We start from the raw sequence: 20637 nt of genomic DNA, 5'->3' as shown, positions 1-20637 counted from the left end.
ATGTCCCTAAATTGGGTTAATATTTCACAAGTTCAAAAAAAAATGGTTCAAATGGCTCTGAGCACTATGCGACTTAACTTCTGAGGTCATCAATCACCTAGAACTTAGAACTAATTAAACCTAACTAACCTAAGGACATCACACACATCCATGCCCGAGGCAGGATTCGAACCTGCGACAGCAGCGGTCGCTCGGCTCTAGACTGTAGCGTCTAGAACCGCACGACCACTCTGGCCGGCTCACAAGTTCAACTAGATCAGATTTCCGCTACGTTCAAAGCTAATAAACCAAAAAGCGATTCGTTAAAATATCGTTAAGTCTTAAGTAACTTCACTAGATCCTAATTCTAAACTTAAAATGCCACAAAAAATGTTAAAACTCTGAGCCTCCAAAAGTAATTCAGATTCTTAACACAATAGCCCACATGGTTGTAAATTCTAAGTCAATGAAACTTTTAAGTAAATAAGCTAAATTTCTCTAAAAGATCTGTTCTCTCAATCCACAACCAGTATCCACGCTAAGTCCAGCAAATATGTGCGGTTTCACTGCAGCCTGGAAAGACACACCTTCCCTCTCGTTCTACCTGCGGCATTGCAGAAGCTGCACCAACTATTACATCTCAACCCTCTGACTATACGAACCAGAAGATTGTTTTACGCTTTAACCAACACAACGTTCATCAAATCTAAATACGCCAAACTTGCTTAAGGACGTTAACAATGAAGCTCCTCCGTAGAGATCAACATGGGTTCCAAAAACAACGTCCGTGTGAAACCCGCCTCGCTCTCTTCGTTCACAAGACCCAGAAAGCATAAAAGCCGTGTTCCTTGGCTTTCGCAATGAGCTCGATACAGGTCCGCACTGCAGCCTAATGGACAAAATACGAGCGGACGGAATATCAGACCAAAAGTTCCTAGCAAACAGTACACAGCATGTCATTCTGAACGGACAGAAATCTTCAGACGCAAAAGTAACTTCGGGTATGTCCCAGGGTAGTTTTGCAGGACCATTACTTTTCACAGTATTTGTAAATGACCTAGTAGGTCTAGATAGCGTCGGAAATTCCATAAGGCTTTTCGCAGATGGTGCTGTTGTGTACAGAGAAGCCACAACGCTGAAAAATTGTACCGAAATGCAGCAAGCGCTGCAGAGTATCGACGCTTGGTGCACGGAGTGGGAACTGACCCTCAACATAAACAAATGTGACCTAGTACCCTGACCGCAAGGTGTAAATGGACTACACTCCTTGAACTCTATCGAGTGGTGCAGTGATATCTGCCATGGAATGCACTACGCCCCTACTGAACTTCAGTCATTAATTCCCAAATAATCAGGAATAGTTACACATACACGTAACAGTTTCATTACACTTAGTACATTTTAATAATAACACATTATTAGATCTATAAATTTAGTGCTTTTGATATAAACACATATAGACAGAAAGACGCTTTATTGTATGATTACACGATTTTAGAGCAATCACTTCTTAAAATATTCAGGAAAATGCATACGGAGCGATTTGAAGTTGGACGACCATATACACTGAAGCGCCAAAGAAACTGATATAGCCATGCGTATTCAAATACAGAGATATGTAAACAGGCAGAATACAGCGCTGCGGTCGTCAACGTCTATATAAGACAACAAGTGTCCGGTGCAGTTGTTAGGCCGGTTACTGCTACTGCAATGGCAGGTTATCAAGATTTAAGTGAGTTTCAACGTGGTATTATAGTCGTCGCACGAGCGATGGGACACGGCATCTCCGAGGTAGCGATGAAGTGGGAATTTTCCCGTACGACCATTTCACGAGTGTACTGTGAATATCATAAATCCGGCAATACATCAAATCTCCGACATCGTTCCGGCCGGAAAAACATTCTGCAAGAACGAGACCACGACAACTAAAGAGAATCGTTCAACGTGACAGAACTGCAGCTCTTCCGCGAATTGCCGCAGATTTCGATGCTGGGCCATCAACAAGTGTCAGCGTGCGAACCATTCAACGAAACATCATGAAATGGACTTTCGGAACCGAAGGCCCACTCGTGTATCCTTGACGACTGCACAACACAAAGCTGTACACATCGCCTGGGACCGTCAACACCGACATTGGACTGTTGATGATTGGAAACATGTTGCCTGGTCGGACGAGTCTCGTTTCAAATTGTATCGAGCGGATGGACGTGTACGGGTCTAGAGAAAACCGCAGGAATCCATGGACCCTGCATGTCTGCAGACGACTGTTCAAGGTGGTGGAGGCTCTGTAATGGTGTGGGGTGTGTGCAGTTAGAGTGATATGGGGCGACTGATACGTCTAGATGCAACTCTGACAGGTGACACGAAAATAAGCATCCTGTCTGATCACTTGCATCCATTCATGTCCATTGTGCATTCCGACGGACTTGGGCAATTCCAGCTGGACAATGCAACACCCCATACGTCCAGAGTAGCTACAGAGTGGCTCCAGGAACTCTTCTGAGTTTAAATGCTTCCGCTGGCCACCAAACTCCCCCGACATGAACATTATAGAGCATATCTGGGATGCCTTGCAACGTGCTGTTCAGAAGAGATCTCCGCCCCTCCTACTCTTACAGATTTATGGACAGCCCAGCAGGATTCATGGTGTCAATTCCCTCTAACAGTATTTCAGATATTAGTCGAGTCCATGCCATGTTGTGTTGCGGCACTTCAAAGTGCTCGGAGAGGCCCTATAAGATAGTAGGCAGGTTTATCAGTTTCTTTGGCTCTTCAGTGTAAAATTTAATAGCGGGCAAGGCAGATGCCAGACTGAGAGTTATTGGAAGAATCCTCAGCAAATGTAGTCCATCAATACAGGAAACAGCTTTCAAAACACTCTTTCGACCGACACTTGAATATTTTTCGTCATTCTAGTGTCAGAATCAGACAGGATTAATCGAAGAAACAGAGAAGATCCAAAGAAAAGAAGCACGTTTCGTTGCAGGTTCGTTTAGCAAGCGCGAAAGCATTACAGATATGGTCAGTCAGCTCCAGTGGCAGACACTGCAAGGGAGGCGTTCTGCATCACTGTAAGTTCTACCGCTAAAGTTCCGAGAGTGTAATCTCCTAAAAGAGTCCACGAATATACTGCTTCTGCCTGCGTGTATCTCGCGAAAAGACCGTGAAGATAACATTAGAGAGGTTCGAGCCCACACAGATGCTCATCGCCAATCGTTCTCACCGTGAACTATGCAGGAAAAATGGGGAGTGACAGTGGTACACAAAGTACCCTTCGCCGCACACCCTAATGTGACTTGCGGAGTATAGATGTAGGTGTACATCAAACAGATACCCTGAATATAATTATCATTCAAAGTATTCTAATAGATCCTTCACTATGAGTTCCCATTTGGTAGAATTTTTTGTCCAATAAAGGAAACCTGTTCAAGTTTAACAATAGACAGGTAAACAATATTATGTCCAGAAAGCATTGATACTTACCCTTCTCGGGAAGAGCTCAGAATTCGACTAACTCGCGTGATTTACCCATAATTATGATTATTAGCATATGAACTTTCCAGGGTAAATAACTGTATCGAAACCAATTAAAATTATAAATGTAAAGCTGTATTATTAATACAATGTACCGATGCTAACGCATACTGTTACATATATTTGTGTGTATTTTCTTAATTACTTTAGAATTAATTATACGATTTCATTACCCGTGTACTGCATCACACGGCTATTCAAGATAGTGTTCAAAAATGGCTCTAAGCACTATGGGACTTCACATCTGGGGTCATCAGTCCCCTAGACTTAGAACTACTTAAACCTAACTAACCTAAGGACATCACACACATCCATGCCCGAGGCAGGATTCGAACCTGCGACCGTAGCAGCAGCGCGGTTCCGGACTGAAGCCCCTAGAACCGCCCAGCCACAGTGGCCGGCCAAGATAGCATGTTGCAGATATCTCTACACCAATCGATAGAGCTTGGGAGCGTAATCCATTACACCGTTTGGTCACTGTATCAGCGTTTTGTCTGGGCGATATTAATGTCCTAGTACCTAATGATGAATTTTTAAACGGGAATATTTCCCAAAGCCATTGTATTAGACCTGACCATCTTACACCAGAAGTTACTGCCGAAAATTCTCTTTCCAATGGTGTATGTTCATTAGCTTAGCTCATATGGTACTGTTAGTAATTAACAAACAATGGAAAATCCAGGATGGAATGTGACAACATTATGAGAAGGAAAGTTGCTACTCACTATATAACGAAGATGCTGAGTCACAGATACGTACAACAAAAAACTTTCACAATTAAAGCACTCGGCCACTGGCCTTCGTCAACAATAAATACACACACACTCACGCAAACGCAACCCACACACATGACTGCAGTCTCAGGCAATTGAAACCACACTACGAGGAGCAGCAGCCCCAGTGCATGATGGCAGTGGCGACTGGATGGGGGCAAGGAGGAGGCTTGAGTGGTGGACCATGAAGTGCTGCAGGTTAGGCGGGTGGCCGAGGAGAGGTGGGGAGGGAGGGGGCGGGAGTAGTGGAAAAGGAGAGAAATAAAAAGACTGGGTGTGGTGGTGGACTGACGGCTGTGTAGTGCTGGAATGGGAACAGGGAAGGGGCTGGATGGGTGAGGACAGTGACTAACGAAGGTTGAGGCCAGGAGGGTTATCGGAACTTAGGATGAAATGCAAGGAAACTTCCCAACTGCGCAATTCAGAAAAGCTGGTGTTGGTGGGAAGGATCCATATGGCACAGGCTGTGAAGCAGTCATTGAAATGAAGGATATCATGTTTGGCAGCGTGTTCAGTAACAGGGTGGTCCACTTGTTTCTCGGCCACAGCTTGTCGGTGGCCATTCATGCGGACAGACAGCATGTTGGTTGTCATACCTACATAGAATGCAGCACAACGGTTGCAGCTTAGCTTGTAGACCACATGACTGGTTTCACAGGTAGCCCTGCCTTTGATGGGATAAATGAGGTTAGTGACTGGACTGAAATAGGTGGTGGTGGGGGGATGTATGGGACAGGACTTGCATCTAGGTCTATTACAGGGGTATGAGCCATGAGGTAAGGGATTGTGAGCAGGGTTGTGTAAAGATGGACAAGTATATTGTGTAGGTTCGGTGGATGGGGGAATACCACTGTGGGAGGGGTGGGAAGGATATTGAACAGGACATTTCTCTTTTCAGGGCACGACAAGAGGTAATCGAAACCATGGCAGAGAATATAATTCAGTCCTGGGTTGTACTGAGTTACGAGGAGAATACTCCTCTGTGGCTGGACGGTGGGACTTTGCGAGGTGGTGGGAGACTGGAAAGATAGGACACGGGAGATTTGTTTTTGAACAAGGTTGGGAGGATAATTATGGTCAGTGAAGGCTTCAATGAGACACTTGGTATATTTTGAGAGGGACTGCTCATCACTGCAGGTGAGATCACCACAGGTGGCTGGGCTGTACCGAAGGGACTTCTTGGTATGGAATAGGTGGCAGCTGTCGGAGGTATTGCTGGTGGTTACTAGGTTTGATATGGACGGATGTAGCCATCTTGGAGGTGGAGGTCAACATCTAGGAAAGTGGCTTGTTGGGTTGAGTAGGACCAGGTGAAGCAAATGGACGAGAAGTTGTTGAGGTTCTGGAGGAATGTGGATAGGGTGTTCTCACCTTCGATCCAGATAGCTAAAATGTTATCAATGAATCGGAACTAGGTGAGGGGTTTAGGATTCTGGGCTTTTAGGAAGAATTCCTCTAGATGGCCCATGAATAGGTTGGCATAGGATGGCACCACGTGGGTGCCCATAGCCATACCCCAGATTTGTTTGTAGGTAATGCCTTCAAAGGAGAAGTAATTGTGGGTGAGGATATAGTTGGTCATGGCGACTAGGAAGGAAGTTGTTGATTTGGAAACCGTCAGGCGTTGGGAAAGGTAGTGTTCAATAGCGATAAGGCTATAGACATTATGAATATTAGTGTACGTGGAGGTGTCATCGTCACTATTGATGCCGGTGTACTAATCACGAATGATGGTGTTGCAGCAAAGTGACTCCAAGTGCAAGTGGGGGTGAGTCGCTGCCGCCATTCGTCCTACATTGTGGCAGCAGAGGTAGTACAGAGCTGCATCGTTGTTTCTGCCAATGCATGACTTCTATTGGCGTGTAATACAAGATTGCTGTTCCATTGCCAGTAGTGTGTTACTGATATGTGAGATCACATAATAAGCACACATTATGAATGGAGGACAAACCAAACAAAGATGGAAATAATGAGGAGTAGCAGAAATGAGGTTAGCGATAAACTTAACATCAAAACTGAAGAAGAAGAAGTTAAGGAATTCTGCTACTTTGGAAGCAACCAGCACCTTAGAAGTGAAGAAAGATGGATATAAAAAGCAGACAAATGCAGACAAAGAAGGCGTTCCTGTCCAAAAGTAGTCTATTAGTAGCAAAAATTGGCTTTAATTTCAGGACGAAATTTTTTAGGATGTTTGTTTGAAACACAACATTGTGTGGAAATGAATCGTGGACTATGGGAAAAAGAGGACAAGAAGATAACGGAAACATTTGAGATGCATAGGTGAGTATTGAAAGTTAGGTGGGCTGATAAGACAAAAAAAGAGGAGGTTTTCTGCAGAATCTGTGAGGACAGGGATGCATGGAAAACACTGACAAGAATAAGGGTTAGCAGGATAGGACATGTGTTAAGAAACCAACGATCAACTTCCATAGCGCAAGAAAGAGCAGTAGAAGATAAAAGAGTGTAAGGAAAGACAGAGATTGGAACATATCCGGAAGTTCATTGAGAACGTTGAGTGCAAGTAACTACTCTGGGATGAAGAAGTCAGCAGAGGAGAGGAAGTATGGAGAACTACATCAGGAGACTGACGAATGGAGAAACAAAAGTCAATGCAGAGCTTAAATATATATAATAACATGCATTCTTCTTTATAACCATACATCAGTTCCTATATTTTTTAAATTTTTATACTTATTTCGTTTCCCGCATTTGAGAGGAGCTGTTGTGATTAAAAATTATACAATGGAGATTTTAAAAATTAAAAATGAGTGGTGAAAGCAGGTGATGAAATTAGAAACTGGCGATGTTGACTTGATGATAGCAACTCCGTTGGTGCCTGATGAGACATTGTTGTTTTGTTGCTGCTGATGATGACTAGTGCTCTTGAGTTCTTTGTGGGTTTTCTTCATGGACTGACGACCAGTTCCGGGTAACAGAGGAGCTTAGAAAAGGATTATACATGGACAAATAGAACTGAATCAGGTAAAGAGCTGACTTCACTCGTATTGGTTGGTGTAGGAAACATATAGCTAGGGATGTGAGGATAAAGTTAAAAGACAGGAGATGTTGTGCTATGGAGGAAATTGTAAGAAAGCAGAGTCTTGCAGCGACAACATTGAATAAAAAGTTCTCGGGTTACCGGCTACTTAAACTGGTTAAAATTACACAAGCTTTCAGCCAAGCACTCCTTGGCCACTGTCAAGTGGTATGACTACCATTGGGCTGCTGGTACGCCCCTTGCATACGTTAGCTGCCAGCTGTGACGTCGCTGGTCCATATACGGGCGTTCGACTTGGCCACATCTACAGCGTGATCAGTGCGCTGGATTCCATGCCGTGCTGAGCTGCAGTCTGCCGTCTCTGTTAAAAGTGTTAATGGTGATTTTTGTTTCAATGGCTTGTTTAATTACTCGATCCCAGAAGCCGTTATTGCGAGCCATGACGGATGTTTCGTTAAATTATGCCCGGTGTCTGTTTTCTAAAGCAAGCTTAGGCAAAGCAGATTTCTCGGGATAGCGTAGGCTATAAAACCTCTCATGCTCCTTCCTGCGTTGTTCCACAGTGTGTACTGCTTGTCCGACATAAGACTGGCCCCAACCGCAAGGCGCCCCGAAGGCCTCATGTGTTCTGAGACCTGCTGCGTTTTTAACTGTTCTCAGTAATTTACGGATTTTTGTCGGAAGCCTGGAGATCAATTTGATCTTCTGTTTTTTCAGCAGACGACTCGGAACCACAGAACGACAAGAAAGCAAGTTTCTTTAATTTCTCCTCGTCGCTGGTGTTATTGTGATTCTGGCTTGAAATCACTTCATTTATTTGATGAGCGCTATAGCCAGTTTTCCTGAAGATCTTGCATAGGTGGTTCAGCTTATGGGGTAGTTTACCAGCGTCTGATATCATTCTTCCACGATGCAAGATAAGCCGCCAGCTGAAAAAACACAATATCAAATGATCTTCAGGCCTCCAAGAAAAATCCATCAATTACTGAGACCAGTTACAGACGCAGCAGGTCTCAAAACATGTGGCGTACCAGCAGCCCACTGACAGTCATACCACTTGACAATCGCCAAGCAGTGCTCGGGCGAAAGCTCGAGTAGTTTTAATCGCTTGAAGTGGCTGGAAATCCGAGAACTATTGATTCTATAAAAGGGATTGTCTGCAGAGGAATCTGACGCACTGTGAATGGTCAAGTGGAGAGAGGTTACACAAGTGTATTTAGGTATGTGAAAACAAATTGGTTTTAGGAAAAGTATGCGGTACAATTGAGATGGAAGCTGGGAGGAGCACCCATTGGTTTTGTTAGAGGATGTTCAAAGGAGTAGATGTTTTGTAGAACTGCTGTGACTAAGTGGGCCATGTCTTCAGCTATTGGTGAGGATCATAAGGCTTTGTCCGAGTGGTGTGAATGTTAATAGGGTGAACAGGGACGGTAAATTCAGGATCGTGGGAGAGGTTTAGCCTTATGTTTACAGGAATTTAGTTTTGGATAGTATTAGTTACTGGTACTGAATATAGGAGATTGTATGTTAGGGCGTTGTAGTGGTACCGGTATTCATAGTGGGGACAGCCGGCCGCGGTGGCCGTGCAGTTCTAGGCACTTCAGTCCGGAATCGCGGGACTGCTACGGTCGCAAGTTCGAATCCTGCCTTGGGCATGGATGTGTGTGATGTCCTTAGGTTAGTTAGGTTTAAGTAGTTCTACGTTCTAGGGGACTAATAACCTCAGATGTTGAGTCCCATAGTGCTCAGAGCCATTTGAACCATTTGAACCATAGTGGGGACAAGTGGATCGGTTTTTACAATCTTACGTTAAGTGATCATTTTAAGTGAGTTAATTGTAGCCGGCCGCGGTGGATGAGTAGTTCTAGGCGCCTCAGTCCGGAACCACGCTGCTGCTGCGGTCGCAGATTCGAATCCTGCCTCAGCCATGGATGTGTGTGATGTCCTTAGGTTAGTTAGGTTTAAGTAGTTCGAAGTTCTAGGGGACTGATGACCTCCGGTGTTAAGTCCCATAGTGCTCAGAGCCATTTGAACAATTTTTGAGGTAATTGTAACACCATTGGTATGGGAGGAGGAAGGTTCTACTCAACGTATGCTGTCGACAATGAGTGTTCCATAGTGATGATGTGATCGATGGATGATGAGGTTTTCGAGAAAATGTGGACAAGAAACGTAAAGCTAAAGTTGCTGTAGATGTGGAGAATTTTTCTCACTGGAGTGTCTGGATTTGAATTCACCTCCTACTGAATCTTCTCTGTCACTCATGATATCTGGGGCCTGCAGCAGAAAGTAGGGGGGGGGGGGGGGGGGGGGAGTAATTGTCTGGGACAAGATCGAGCGAAAGGGAGCAAGGAGCCATGGTGACTAAAGGCTATGATAGAGAGTTTGCGTAGCAAATGGGAGTGGAATTCGAGTTTGCTGATTTTATGACCACAGCGTCTTGCTAATGCTCAGAATGGAGGAGAACTTTTTTAATTTCGAGGGACATGTTCTTAAGGATAAGTAATTTTATTTCAGGGTGAGACCAGACAAAAGAGTGTGTTGAAGAATGATGTATGATACTGGAAGAACCAGATTTTGTGTGTGTCGGCCGGGGTGGCCGAGCGGTTCTAGGCACTTCAGTCTGCAACCGCGCGACCGCCACGGTCGCAGGTTCGCCTCGGTCATGGATTGTGTGATGTCCTTAGGTTAGGTAGGTTTAAGTAGTTCTAAGTTCTAGGGGACTGATGACCTCAGAAGTTAAGTCCCAAAGTGCTCAGAGCCATTTGAACCATTTTTTAACCAGATTTTGTGTGTGTTCTGCAGTCATTGGTGGCCCTGATACGTGGTCATGAAGGATTTATTGGGGATATGTTTGTCAGCATGTAATACCAGTGTATCAGGTGACAATCTTTAATGCTGTACGTTGTACTAGCATGTGACATGAGAATGTTTAGCGTTTGTGTGTGTTCTGCAATACACAGAGGTCCTGACTCGGGTCATGAAGGATGTATTGAGGGAGATGTTGGGCTGGGTGATGAAGGATGTATTGCGGGAAATATTGGGATCCATGCGGCACTGATGAGATCAGTGACCAACATTTATGTGTGTTCAGCACTGGGTGGTGGTCCTTAGCTCAGCAGTAAATGATCTGTTGTAGGTGTCAGGCTGCATATGGTACTCATGTTTGACATAAGAGAGCCCATTGCATATATGTGTTCCACAGTCTTTGATGGTTGTGAGCTGGCTGGTGAAGGATGGGAGATTAGGACTGTTTGTGGTACTAAAATGTCACATAAGAATGTTCAGCGTTTTTGTATATTTACAGTGAATAGTGGCTCTCATGGGGGTGGTAAATCATCGTTTGCAGTAGATGTTGGGCTGAAAATTGTACTGATGTGTAACGAAAATGTTCAATGTCTGAGTATATTCTAGTGTGGGCGGTGGTCCCGAGTTGGGTCATGAAAGATGTATTGAGGGTGAATTTGGGCTGAATGATGAATGATGTATTGTGGGAGATGTTGGGATGCATTTGGTACAGGTGTACGATTTCTCGAAAAATATTGATGTTTAATGGCGTAATTTCTCCTGCGATATCTCGATGTATCGATATCAAAATGGAAATATCGAGTTCCGATGTTTTTAGTTTTTAGTGTATATTATACTTTTTTCATAATTTTTCGGTAAATATTTGAAGCTGTTCTTTTGAAATTGTAATAGAACATAATTTTACTTTCACTGTGTGAAGGAGTCTTACTACTTTTTGAGCTTCCGGCACGTCCAAACTTTCTCTTTGACTGTGCGAAACAAGTATATGTGGCACAAAAGAAGTAGTCCGATTGCACTAGGGAGTGGCTGTGTGTGAATGGAATAACAAGATTTCCATTGCGAAGAAATAGCACACCAGTCCGAAAAACAATTTTTAGCGCAACTAGTGTGCTATTTCTCCACATCGGCCTTCTTCAAAAACAGTTGCCGAACATGATGAACAAAAATCTAAATGACAAGATTGATTTTTGTGGTGGATGGAAACGTGTGAGGGGAAATGTTGACGTAAATCGGCTCGGCGCTACCAACAGGAAATGCAACGTTTGGCTTCGCCACGGAATTTCGACACTACAACTGCTAGGTCGCTGTCGTAGGCAGACATGAAAAAACAAGGAAGTCGCCATGAGGTGTTCCGGACAAATCCGATATGTGACGAAACCGAACGACGGACCCACTGGACGCCTTTTATCGTGCCACTTACATGCAGTTACCATAGTTAGCAAAGTGGTTATAACCAAACATGAATGTGCATCGTTTTCCTTTCAATTATTGCTCTAAAGGGTATAGGCGGGCTGCTAGCTTGCTGATGTACAGAATATCTAATAATAAATCAATACTTAAATATACAGCCATAAAACCGGCAGTGCAGCCGATATTTTTATAGGCAGGTATGTCGCTATTTTGCCGTCGATTTATTGGTACTTTTTTCAATACATCGAGCGCTGAAAATTATATTTGCTAAATATCGATATATCGGATTCCCGATATTTTTAAAAAAATATCAACAGTCACAATATGAATCAGTGTAGACGATTTGGGCTGTGTGTGATACAGCTGTGTAACATGAGATTGTTCAATGATTGTCTGCAGTGCACAGTGGTCCTGATCTGGGTTATGAAGGATGTAATGAGAGAGATATTGGGCTCAGTTGACAAAAGATGTATTGTAAGAAACGTTGGAATGTATTTTTTGTTGATGTATGAGATCAGTGACGAACATTTGTGTGTTCTGCATTGGGTGGTGGTCATCACATGGGTGGCAAATGAGACATTGTAGGAGGTATCAGGCAACATGTGATATTGGTGAGTGACATGAGACAGCCCAGTGGACTGAGCGAAGAATGATGTATTGTGGCAGATGTTGGGATGCATTTGGTACTGGTGTACCAGATCAGTCACCACCATTTGTGTGTGTCCTGCAGCCTTGGTGTTTCTGAGCTGACAGATGAGGGATGGAAGATATTGGGCTGTATGTGGTATTACTGAGTAAAACGAGAATGTTGAGAGTTTTTGTATGTTCGACAGTAAATGGTGGCCCTCAGCTGTGTGGTAAATGATCTGGTGTAGCAGATGCTGGGCTGCATATGGTATTGTTCAGTGTATTTGTGTACTCTACTGTAGGCAGTGGGCCTACGTTGGATCATAAAGGGTGATTTGAGGATTAAGTTGGGCTGAGTGAAGAATGATGTATTGTGGGAGATGTTGTGTGCTTTTGGTACTGATGTATCAGATCAGTGACCAACATTTGTGTGTGTCCTGCAGTCAGTGTTGGTCCTCAGCTGGGATTTACATGCGCTAATGAACTAGTGTAGGAGATTTGGGCTGCAAGTGATCTTGGTACGCAAAATGAAATTGTTGAATGTTTGTCTGCAGTGCACAGTGGTCCTGAGCTGGATCATGAAAGACCTAATGAGTGAGATGTTAGGCTATGTGATGAAGGATGTATTGTGGGAAACGTTAGGATGCATTTTCTTACTGGCATATGAGATCAGCGACCAAAATTTGTGTGTTATGCAGTGGGTAGTGATCCTCAGCTGGGTGGTAAATGAGCGATTTTATGAGGTATAGGGCAGCAAGTGGCATTGGTGGATGACATGAGAGAGTCTAGTGCTTGTAGTTGTTCCACAGCCAGTGCTGGTTCTGAGCTGGCTGACGAAGGATGGAAGATATTGAACTGTATTAGACATTACAGTGTAACGCGAGAATGTTCAGAGTTTTTGTATGTTCTGCAGTGGGTTGTAGGCCTCTGCTATGTGGTATATGATCTGATGTAGTATTTGTTGGGATGCATATTGCAGTATTGTGTGTTTAGCGTTTATGTTTGTTCTATGCTGGGCAGTGATCCTGAATTAGGTCATGAAGGATGTTTTGAGGGAGATGTCGGATTGAGGGATGAAGGATTTTTGTGGGAGATGTCGGTCGGCGTGTGATGCTGGTGAGAGTGAGCTGTGTGTTCCGCAGTGGGCCGTGGCGGTGTGCTGGGTGGTGCCGCTGACTCTGCCGATGGCGACGCTGGTGTCGCCGTACCCCTTCTACCAGGACGACTGGCTGGACAGCCCCGCGATCGCCGCTGTCTACCAGGCCTTCTTCCGCCTCACCTACGGCGTCGGCATCGCCCTCGTCTTCTTCGCCTCTGCGTCGGGCGTCGGCTGTAAGAACTCTTTCTCTTACATTTCGATTTATTCACAGAGCAAAGGTGCAAACCTCATTCGTTTTCATCTAACAATAAGATTGTTCGAGTATGTCACAAAATAGTTGTGACACAAAATGCTAACTTTCACGGTCGAAAATGTTACAGTTATTAAAGTATCTGTGACTGCTAACCTGGGATCGAATTAGTATGTTATTACAAATACAGCGCGTCTAACTGGGCTCTTGACTTCAAAGTATTCAGCGCATTCCGTTAATAAATACTGTCAAAGGATATGACATACAAATTCGATGTGATGTTATTTTACCATGGATCTGCTTCATGAGGTACTGAAACTATTAGACCTGATTTTCGCTGCCTATTTTGAAGAGTTCTTTAAATACTGTTTCACAACGAAGTTCTTCAGCCGGCCGGTGTGGCCGAGCGGTTCTAGGCGCTTCAGTCTGGAACCGCGCGACGGCTACGGTCGCAGGTTCGAATGCTGCCTCGGGCATGGATGTGTGTGATGTCCTTAGGTTAGTTAGGTTTAAGAAGTTCTAGGGGACTGATGACCTCAGATGTTAAGTCCCATAGTGCTCAGAGCCATTTTTTGAAGTTCTTTAAATGGTACCACCAGTTTAATGAACAGGAACGTGAAGTCCCAATCGAAAGCAATTTAAGCTCTACAGAATCAAACTGTGTCGTGTAAACATTTCAAAAACGAGCTCTTGAAAAATGGCACTTAAAAGCTGAATATCCGTTACCGCCACACACACACATACACATTGTTATTTACATCCCGATTCAGTTTACTATCATACGCAGAAGTGTGGAACTACAAAATTTTTATCAGACAAAGCAAAAGAAATCAGTGAACGCATGGAGTAGAGCAACACAACACTGAATGTTAGCAAACAGCAAATTTTGACTTCATATTTGTGGGTTTCAGAACGGACCGCCTGTATTTTGGCTGTTGATGTTTTTTATTTCACAGTAAAGTTAGTTTTTTAGTTTCACAAGGGTTGTTCTTTGATAACCTATCCCCCCCTCCCCCTCCCTGAATCGAAGCCTACACACGCTTTAATAAGTTACTCGTAAACTGGAGAGAAATTTCGTCTCATGCTCTTCAGATTTGAAAGAGTATTTTGAATCATAAGTATAATGTTTGTCAGTGCAGTGTTCTGGGAGAAAATAAGATTAAAATACTAAATTTAAAAAACTGGTGTGATTCATCAAAATTTTACAACTTTTTCAAAGAGAGTATTATTTATGTTAGAAATTAACTAAAATATTTCCAATATTCTGAAAACTCACTATTAAATACCTAAAAATTATGAAAACAATACCTCTGAAATGTGAAAGTTAGATCGTTGCTGAACCAAACTCCAGTGCTACATCGAAGAAATATATCGCTGTATTTTGGTATTTTACTTCCATATTTTCCACTTATCCCACGTAGGGGAGAGTGGGGCACTCTGAACCACGGGGCACAATGAATCAGGTAGCATAATTTCAGTATAAGGTGGTAAATTATTTTTTCCTCTGTGCATATGTTGTCAGTACTGCTCTGTCAACTGCCACTTGTTTTCTGCAGGATGTAGTTCCCGCCATTAGTGTTGTACTGGTGATATGTTAATTTCGCGACAGTGAAGTAATTTTTGGGGACATAGATAGATTGAATTTTGTTCAATCCTTCGTCACCAAATTTTAGAGAAAGTAAGTCATTGTAACAATATCAATACTGTATTTTAATGATATAGATCTTCAAATATTAACAATGTTCATACATAACCTCACATGAGCTTTGTTTGAAATATGTACTGTTGGGGCACATTGGACCAAGCTCTCCCGGGGCACAATGAGCCATCGTTCATTGTGCCCCAGGAATCTTTTAAGTGTCCAATACAAGCACTCTGTACTTTGTTTCCTCGGGGGGGGGGGGGGGGGGGGACATATGTGTAGGAATTTAAGGCTTTTAAATCACAGACGTTCAGCAGTCCTGTTTTATATTATCAGGCTTGAACATGGTTCTTTCATACCGCAGGAAGACGGATAGAGGTAAAACTGACCATTACGTTATGCAAGAAGCTGTACAGGATGTTCTTAATAAGGGCATGGCAGTTTACCAAGGAGCTAAATCTTATTTAATACCTTGCCCAACTCTTTACTGATATGTTCAAGACATTAAATGTAGTTCCAGAGAAAAATTGACACCAAACTGTAACAATTGTAAGGTATTTTCTGTGGAGCAGGAGAAAGAATTAGGTAAAGGATGAAGCTTTTGTTCCAGATAGCAACATACTTTATGTGCTCCCACGACCTGCTACTGATGGTGTGACAAAGAGACAAAAATCATATTTCAAGTTTGGAATCAGCTTCGAGTCTATTAATGTTCGGTAATTCCAAAATAAGTAACATGATTGTGTGCCTACAGATTTAAATATATGATTCACACATGGAATATATGTACACATTATGTTTAAAGTATATTTACACTTACTTTGTATGCTAAATAGGTTCTTTCAATGAACGTGTTTAAAGTGGTTCATTGCACCCCACATGTGGGGCACAATGAACCATTTACCAAATTTTCTTCAAAGGCCTGCAGCTAAAAAACAATTAATGACAATGCAATCATATAAGGCCATTTGATACTTGAATGATTAAACTGTAACATCTGTAAATCACAACTCTGTAATAAAATTATTGGGTGAGTAACACAGAGAAATATTTTTTATGGTTCAATGTGCCCCACTCTCCCCTATTCCATACTGTAGGATATGTTGGTATATTACAGCATGTTCTTAACACAATTTAATTCAAAATTATTAAAAACAAATGGAAATTATCTTTATTTCTCGAAGACGTACTGACACAGCGATAAACACCTTTTTTAAAGCACATGCTTCCACCTACTGGAAACATGCAGCAACGCACATGGTCTAAGGTATATGATATAATCACGACAGCGGGTTTATTCCCTGATCTAGAAATTGGAATCCAGCTTATATGCTACATACAATTAAAAACTGAGGAGGGAACGCAAGACACCGTTTGATTAGGTTTTGTTTCAGGCAAACATGTTTCAGTACTTTCTGTGCTGCCTCCAACGGGTTTTATTTATTTTCTTTCTGATAATTATCATTAATGTTAACATCTTTTCAAGTTATATGAATTTTGGGTTAAAGGAGCAATAACTAAGCGTCGAATTTTACGTTAGTTTACATATACAGCTAAAGACACATGTCACAGATTTGAGGCATTAAATGTTCCTGTGCTGAAAATTAAGACTAGGATACCAATTCGGAAGTAACATAGTTACACAGTTGTTCACATACCTCACACGATGCTGTCAGATATGTACTCGCATATTGTTTGTTTAGAACGACGACGATAGCGTCGTGTCTTGTCATCTGCAAACAACGAAACCTTTTCTATTTTTCTGGTTTCCTCCATTCCAGATTTAAAATCTCTCTATTACATCGCGTTATTTTGGATGTTAGTTACGGTTTTTGATGCTGTTGTCTAGTTACCTTGTATTGGCGTGTTAAAATACTTGTCCCTTTTGTTGCTGCCGTTTGTACCAATTACAGTCGAATTTGATTTATTTCATCAGCAAAATACGACGTTTCTGCCGCCATTTCACATGGTATTATAGATATGTTATACATATACAGCTAAAGACACGTGTCACAGATTTGAGGCATTAAATGTTCCTGTGCTGAAAATTAAGACTAATATACCAATTCGGAAGTAACATAGTTACACAGTTGTTCACATACCTCACACGATGCTGTCAGATATGTACTCGCGTATTGGTAATCATGTGGCTTGTCATCTGCAAACAACGAAACCTTTTCTATTTTTCTGGTTTCCTCCATTCCAGATTTAAAATCTCTCTATTACATCGCGTTATTTTGGATGTTAGTTACGGTTTTTGATGCTGTTGTCTAGTTACCCTGTATTGGAGTGTTAAAATACTTGTCCCTTTTGTTGCTGCCGTTTGTACCAACTACAGTCGAATTTGATTTATTTCATCAGCAAAATACGACGTTTCTGCCGCCATTTCACATGGTATTATAGATATGTGATGTTTGTTTCGTTGCATTTTGTTTGAGGAACAGCACGAGATTTCAAAGTGTTGCTGACATTTGAAGTGTTTGCTGGTGTGTGAGACAGAGCGAGAGTGGGGATTGGGAGATGCAAATAAAGTGATTGATAGAGAGGAGGAGGGACGACAGTTTAATGTGGAGAGTAATCATAAGTCGTTCACCTATTGATATGAGGTGTGAATTTAACAATCTTCACGTTCAGACCTGAGTTAGTAGTCGAGAAGCTGAAGAAATGAATTAAAATTTGTGCCAAGGCTGGGGGCTCGAACCCAGGTCCCCTGCTTACTAGACGGATGTGTTACTCACTACATTGTGGGTAACACAGGTGCGTGGACTACCCTAGTCCTTTCCCTTCCGCGGGGTAGGCAAGCGGTCTCAGGCGCCCTGCGCCACGGTTCGCGCAGCTCGCCCCACCCCCCACCCCCACCCCACCCCCACGTCGGAGGTTCGAGTCGGGCATGGATATGTGTGTTGTCCTCAGCATAAGTTAGTTAGTTTAAGTTAGATTAAGTAGTGTGTAAGCCTAGGGACCGATGACCTCAGCAGTTTGGTTCCATAGGAACTTACCACCAATTTCCAATTTTCCTTTCCCTTTTACATCGGCAGTATTTTGATGGTGTAGTCTAGCTACCTTGTTTATGGCGTGTTTGAAGTATATGTTAGAGCGGGCATTGGAATAGGGTAGTCTGTGCATTTGTGTTAGCCACAGAGCCAGGTGGTACAGGGGCTAACACATCTGCCTACTAAGCAGAAGACCTGGATTCAAGGCCCCAGTCTTGGCACAAATTTTAATTCATTTCTTCATGGATAGTATCTAAGATACAGGTACATCTACATCTACATGGATACTCTGCAAATCACATTCAAGTGCATGGCAGAGGGTTCATCGAACCACCTTCACAATTCTCTATTATTCCAATCTCGTATAGCGCGCGGAAAGCATGAACACCTATATCTTTCCGTACGAGCTCTGATTTCCCTTATTTTATCGTGGTGATCGTTCCTCCCTATGTAGGTCGGTGTCAACAAAATATTTTCGCATTCGGAGGAGAAAGTTGGTGATTGGAATTTCGTGAGAAGATTCCGTCGCAGCGAAAAACGCCTTTCTTTTAATGATTTCCAGCCCAAATCCTGTATCATTTCTGTGACACTCTCTCCCATATTTCGCGATAGTACAAAACGTGCTGCCTTTCTTTGAACTTTTTCGCTGTACTCCGTCAGTCCTACCTGGTAAGGATCCCACACCGGGCAGCAGTATTCTAAAAGAGGACCGACAAGCGTATTGTAGGCAGTCCCCTTAGAAGGTCTGTTACATTTTCTAAGTGTCCTGCCAATAAAACGCAGCCTTTGTTAGCCTTCCCCACAACATTTACTATGTGTTCTTTCCAATTTAAGTTCTTCGTAATTGTAATACCTAGTTATTTAGTTGAATTTACGGCTTTTAGATTAGACTGATTTACCGTGTAACCGAAGTTTAACGTGTTCCTTTTCGCACTCATTTGGATCACCTGACACTTTTCGTTATTTAGGAACCACTGCCACTTTTCGCACCACTCAGATATGTTTTCTAAATCGTTTTGCAGTTTGTATTGATCTTCGGATGACTTTATTAGTCGATAAACGACAGCGTCATCTACAAACAACCGAAGACGGCTGCTCACATTGTCTCCCAAATCGTTTATATAGATAAGGAACAGCAAAGGGCCTATAACACTACCTTGGGGAACGCCTGAAATCACTTCCGTTTTACTCGATGATTTTCCGTCAATTACTGTGACCTCTCTGACAGGAAATCTCAAATCCAGTCACATAACTGAGACGATATTCCATAAGGTCGCAATTTTACTACGAGCCACTTGTGTGGTACAGTGTCAAAAGCCTTCCGGAAATCCAAGAATACTGAATCGATCTGAAATCCCTTGTCAATAGCACTCAGCACTTCATGTGAATAAAGAGTTAGTTGTGTTTCACAGGAACGATGTTTTCTAAACCTATGTTGACTGTGTGTCAATAAACGGTTTCCTTCGAGGTAATTCATTATGTTCGAACACAAAATATGTTCTAAAATCCTGCTGCATATCGACGTTAACGATATGGGCCTGTAATTTAGTCACTACTCATACTACCTTTCTTGAATATTGGTGTGACCTGTGCAACTTTCCAGTCTTTGGGTACGGATCTTTCGTCGAGCGAACGGTTGTATATGATTGTTAAGTATGGAGCTAATGCATCAGCATACTCCGAAAGGAACCTAATTGGTATACAGTCTGGACCAGAAGACTCGCTTTTATTAAGTGATTTGAGTTGCTCCACTACTCCGAGCATATTTACTTCTACGTTAGTAGGATAAAGGTGAGACTCAATATATCTCAGGCGGAATGTAATTCTATAAGTTAGAAGCTTATTTTTAGGTGATGTCTTCTATATCTTATTATAACACAAGAAGGCATTTCTTTGTATGTCGAGGCCACCACCTTGCCGCCTCCAGCTGCGATAACACGCTGTGAGGACGCAGCTACGTAACATCTGAAGCGCAGCCCCATCCCTCGCAGAGGTGCTGTCCCTGACACGGAGCCGTGTTGCAGGGTTCGCGTCGTCCGCGCTGTCTTGGCGGCCCTTCCAGCCGCTGGGCAGGCTCACGTACAGCGCCTACCTGGCGCACTACACGATGCAGAAGTGCAAGTTCGGCCTCCAGTTCCACGAGGAGTACGTAGCTGAGTCGCGCGTGGTGAGTACAGTCTGGCAAAGGAAGCCCTATTCGTTTGTAACACTGACGCTCGTTTACGGTAATGTCGAGTTTCTGTTAACTAAGAGTAGTCCATACCGACTACTTTGATTGTTATGGCTTCACCGAGTGTCCAGGTGATTGGGTTTTTATTGTTTTGACGTTTATTAATTATCATATTTAATTTGCACTTAAATGGGAAATTTGTGTAGTAAATAGAAGATTTGGGAGCGGTAGCTCCTAGAACGGAATTAGATTGTGTGGTGTTTCTGCTACTTAGGAGTGGAATAATACAGTTAACGGCCATCTTTTCCACGCTCCCACTCCTGGATGTTCGAAGGATAATTCAGTGTCATTCGA

The 20637-nt window shown here is 42.9% G+C and overlaps 1 protein-coding gene across 1 annotated transcript in view; it reads left to right on the top strand.

The window, feature by feature from the left end:
- LOC126095564 (nose resistant to fluoxetine protein 6-like) overlaps positions 1-20637 on the top strand; it is a 586153-nt gene that overhangs the window by 514878 nt on the left and 50638 nt on the right. Inside the window, exons 11-12 of the mRNA XM_049910342.1 lie at positions 13272-13461; positions 20138-20280. Of these exons, the coding sequence (XP_049766299.1) occupies positions 13272-13461; positions 20138-20280 (333 nt within the window). The remainder of the gene's footprint in view (positions 1-13271; positions 13462-20137; positions 20281-20637) is intronic.

This window comes from Schistocerca cancellata, chromosome 8, assembly GCF_023864275.1.
Source record: "Schistocerca cancellata isolate TAMUIC-IGC-003103 chromosome 8, iqSchCanc2.1, whole genome shotgun sequence".
NCBI classification, from domain to species: Eukaryota; Metazoa; Arthropoda; class Insecta; order Orthoptera; family Acrididae; genus Schistocerca; species Schistocerca cancellata.
Note: the sequence above shows the minus strand (reverse complement) of the source record. Positions and strands in the feature narration are given on the sequence as shown.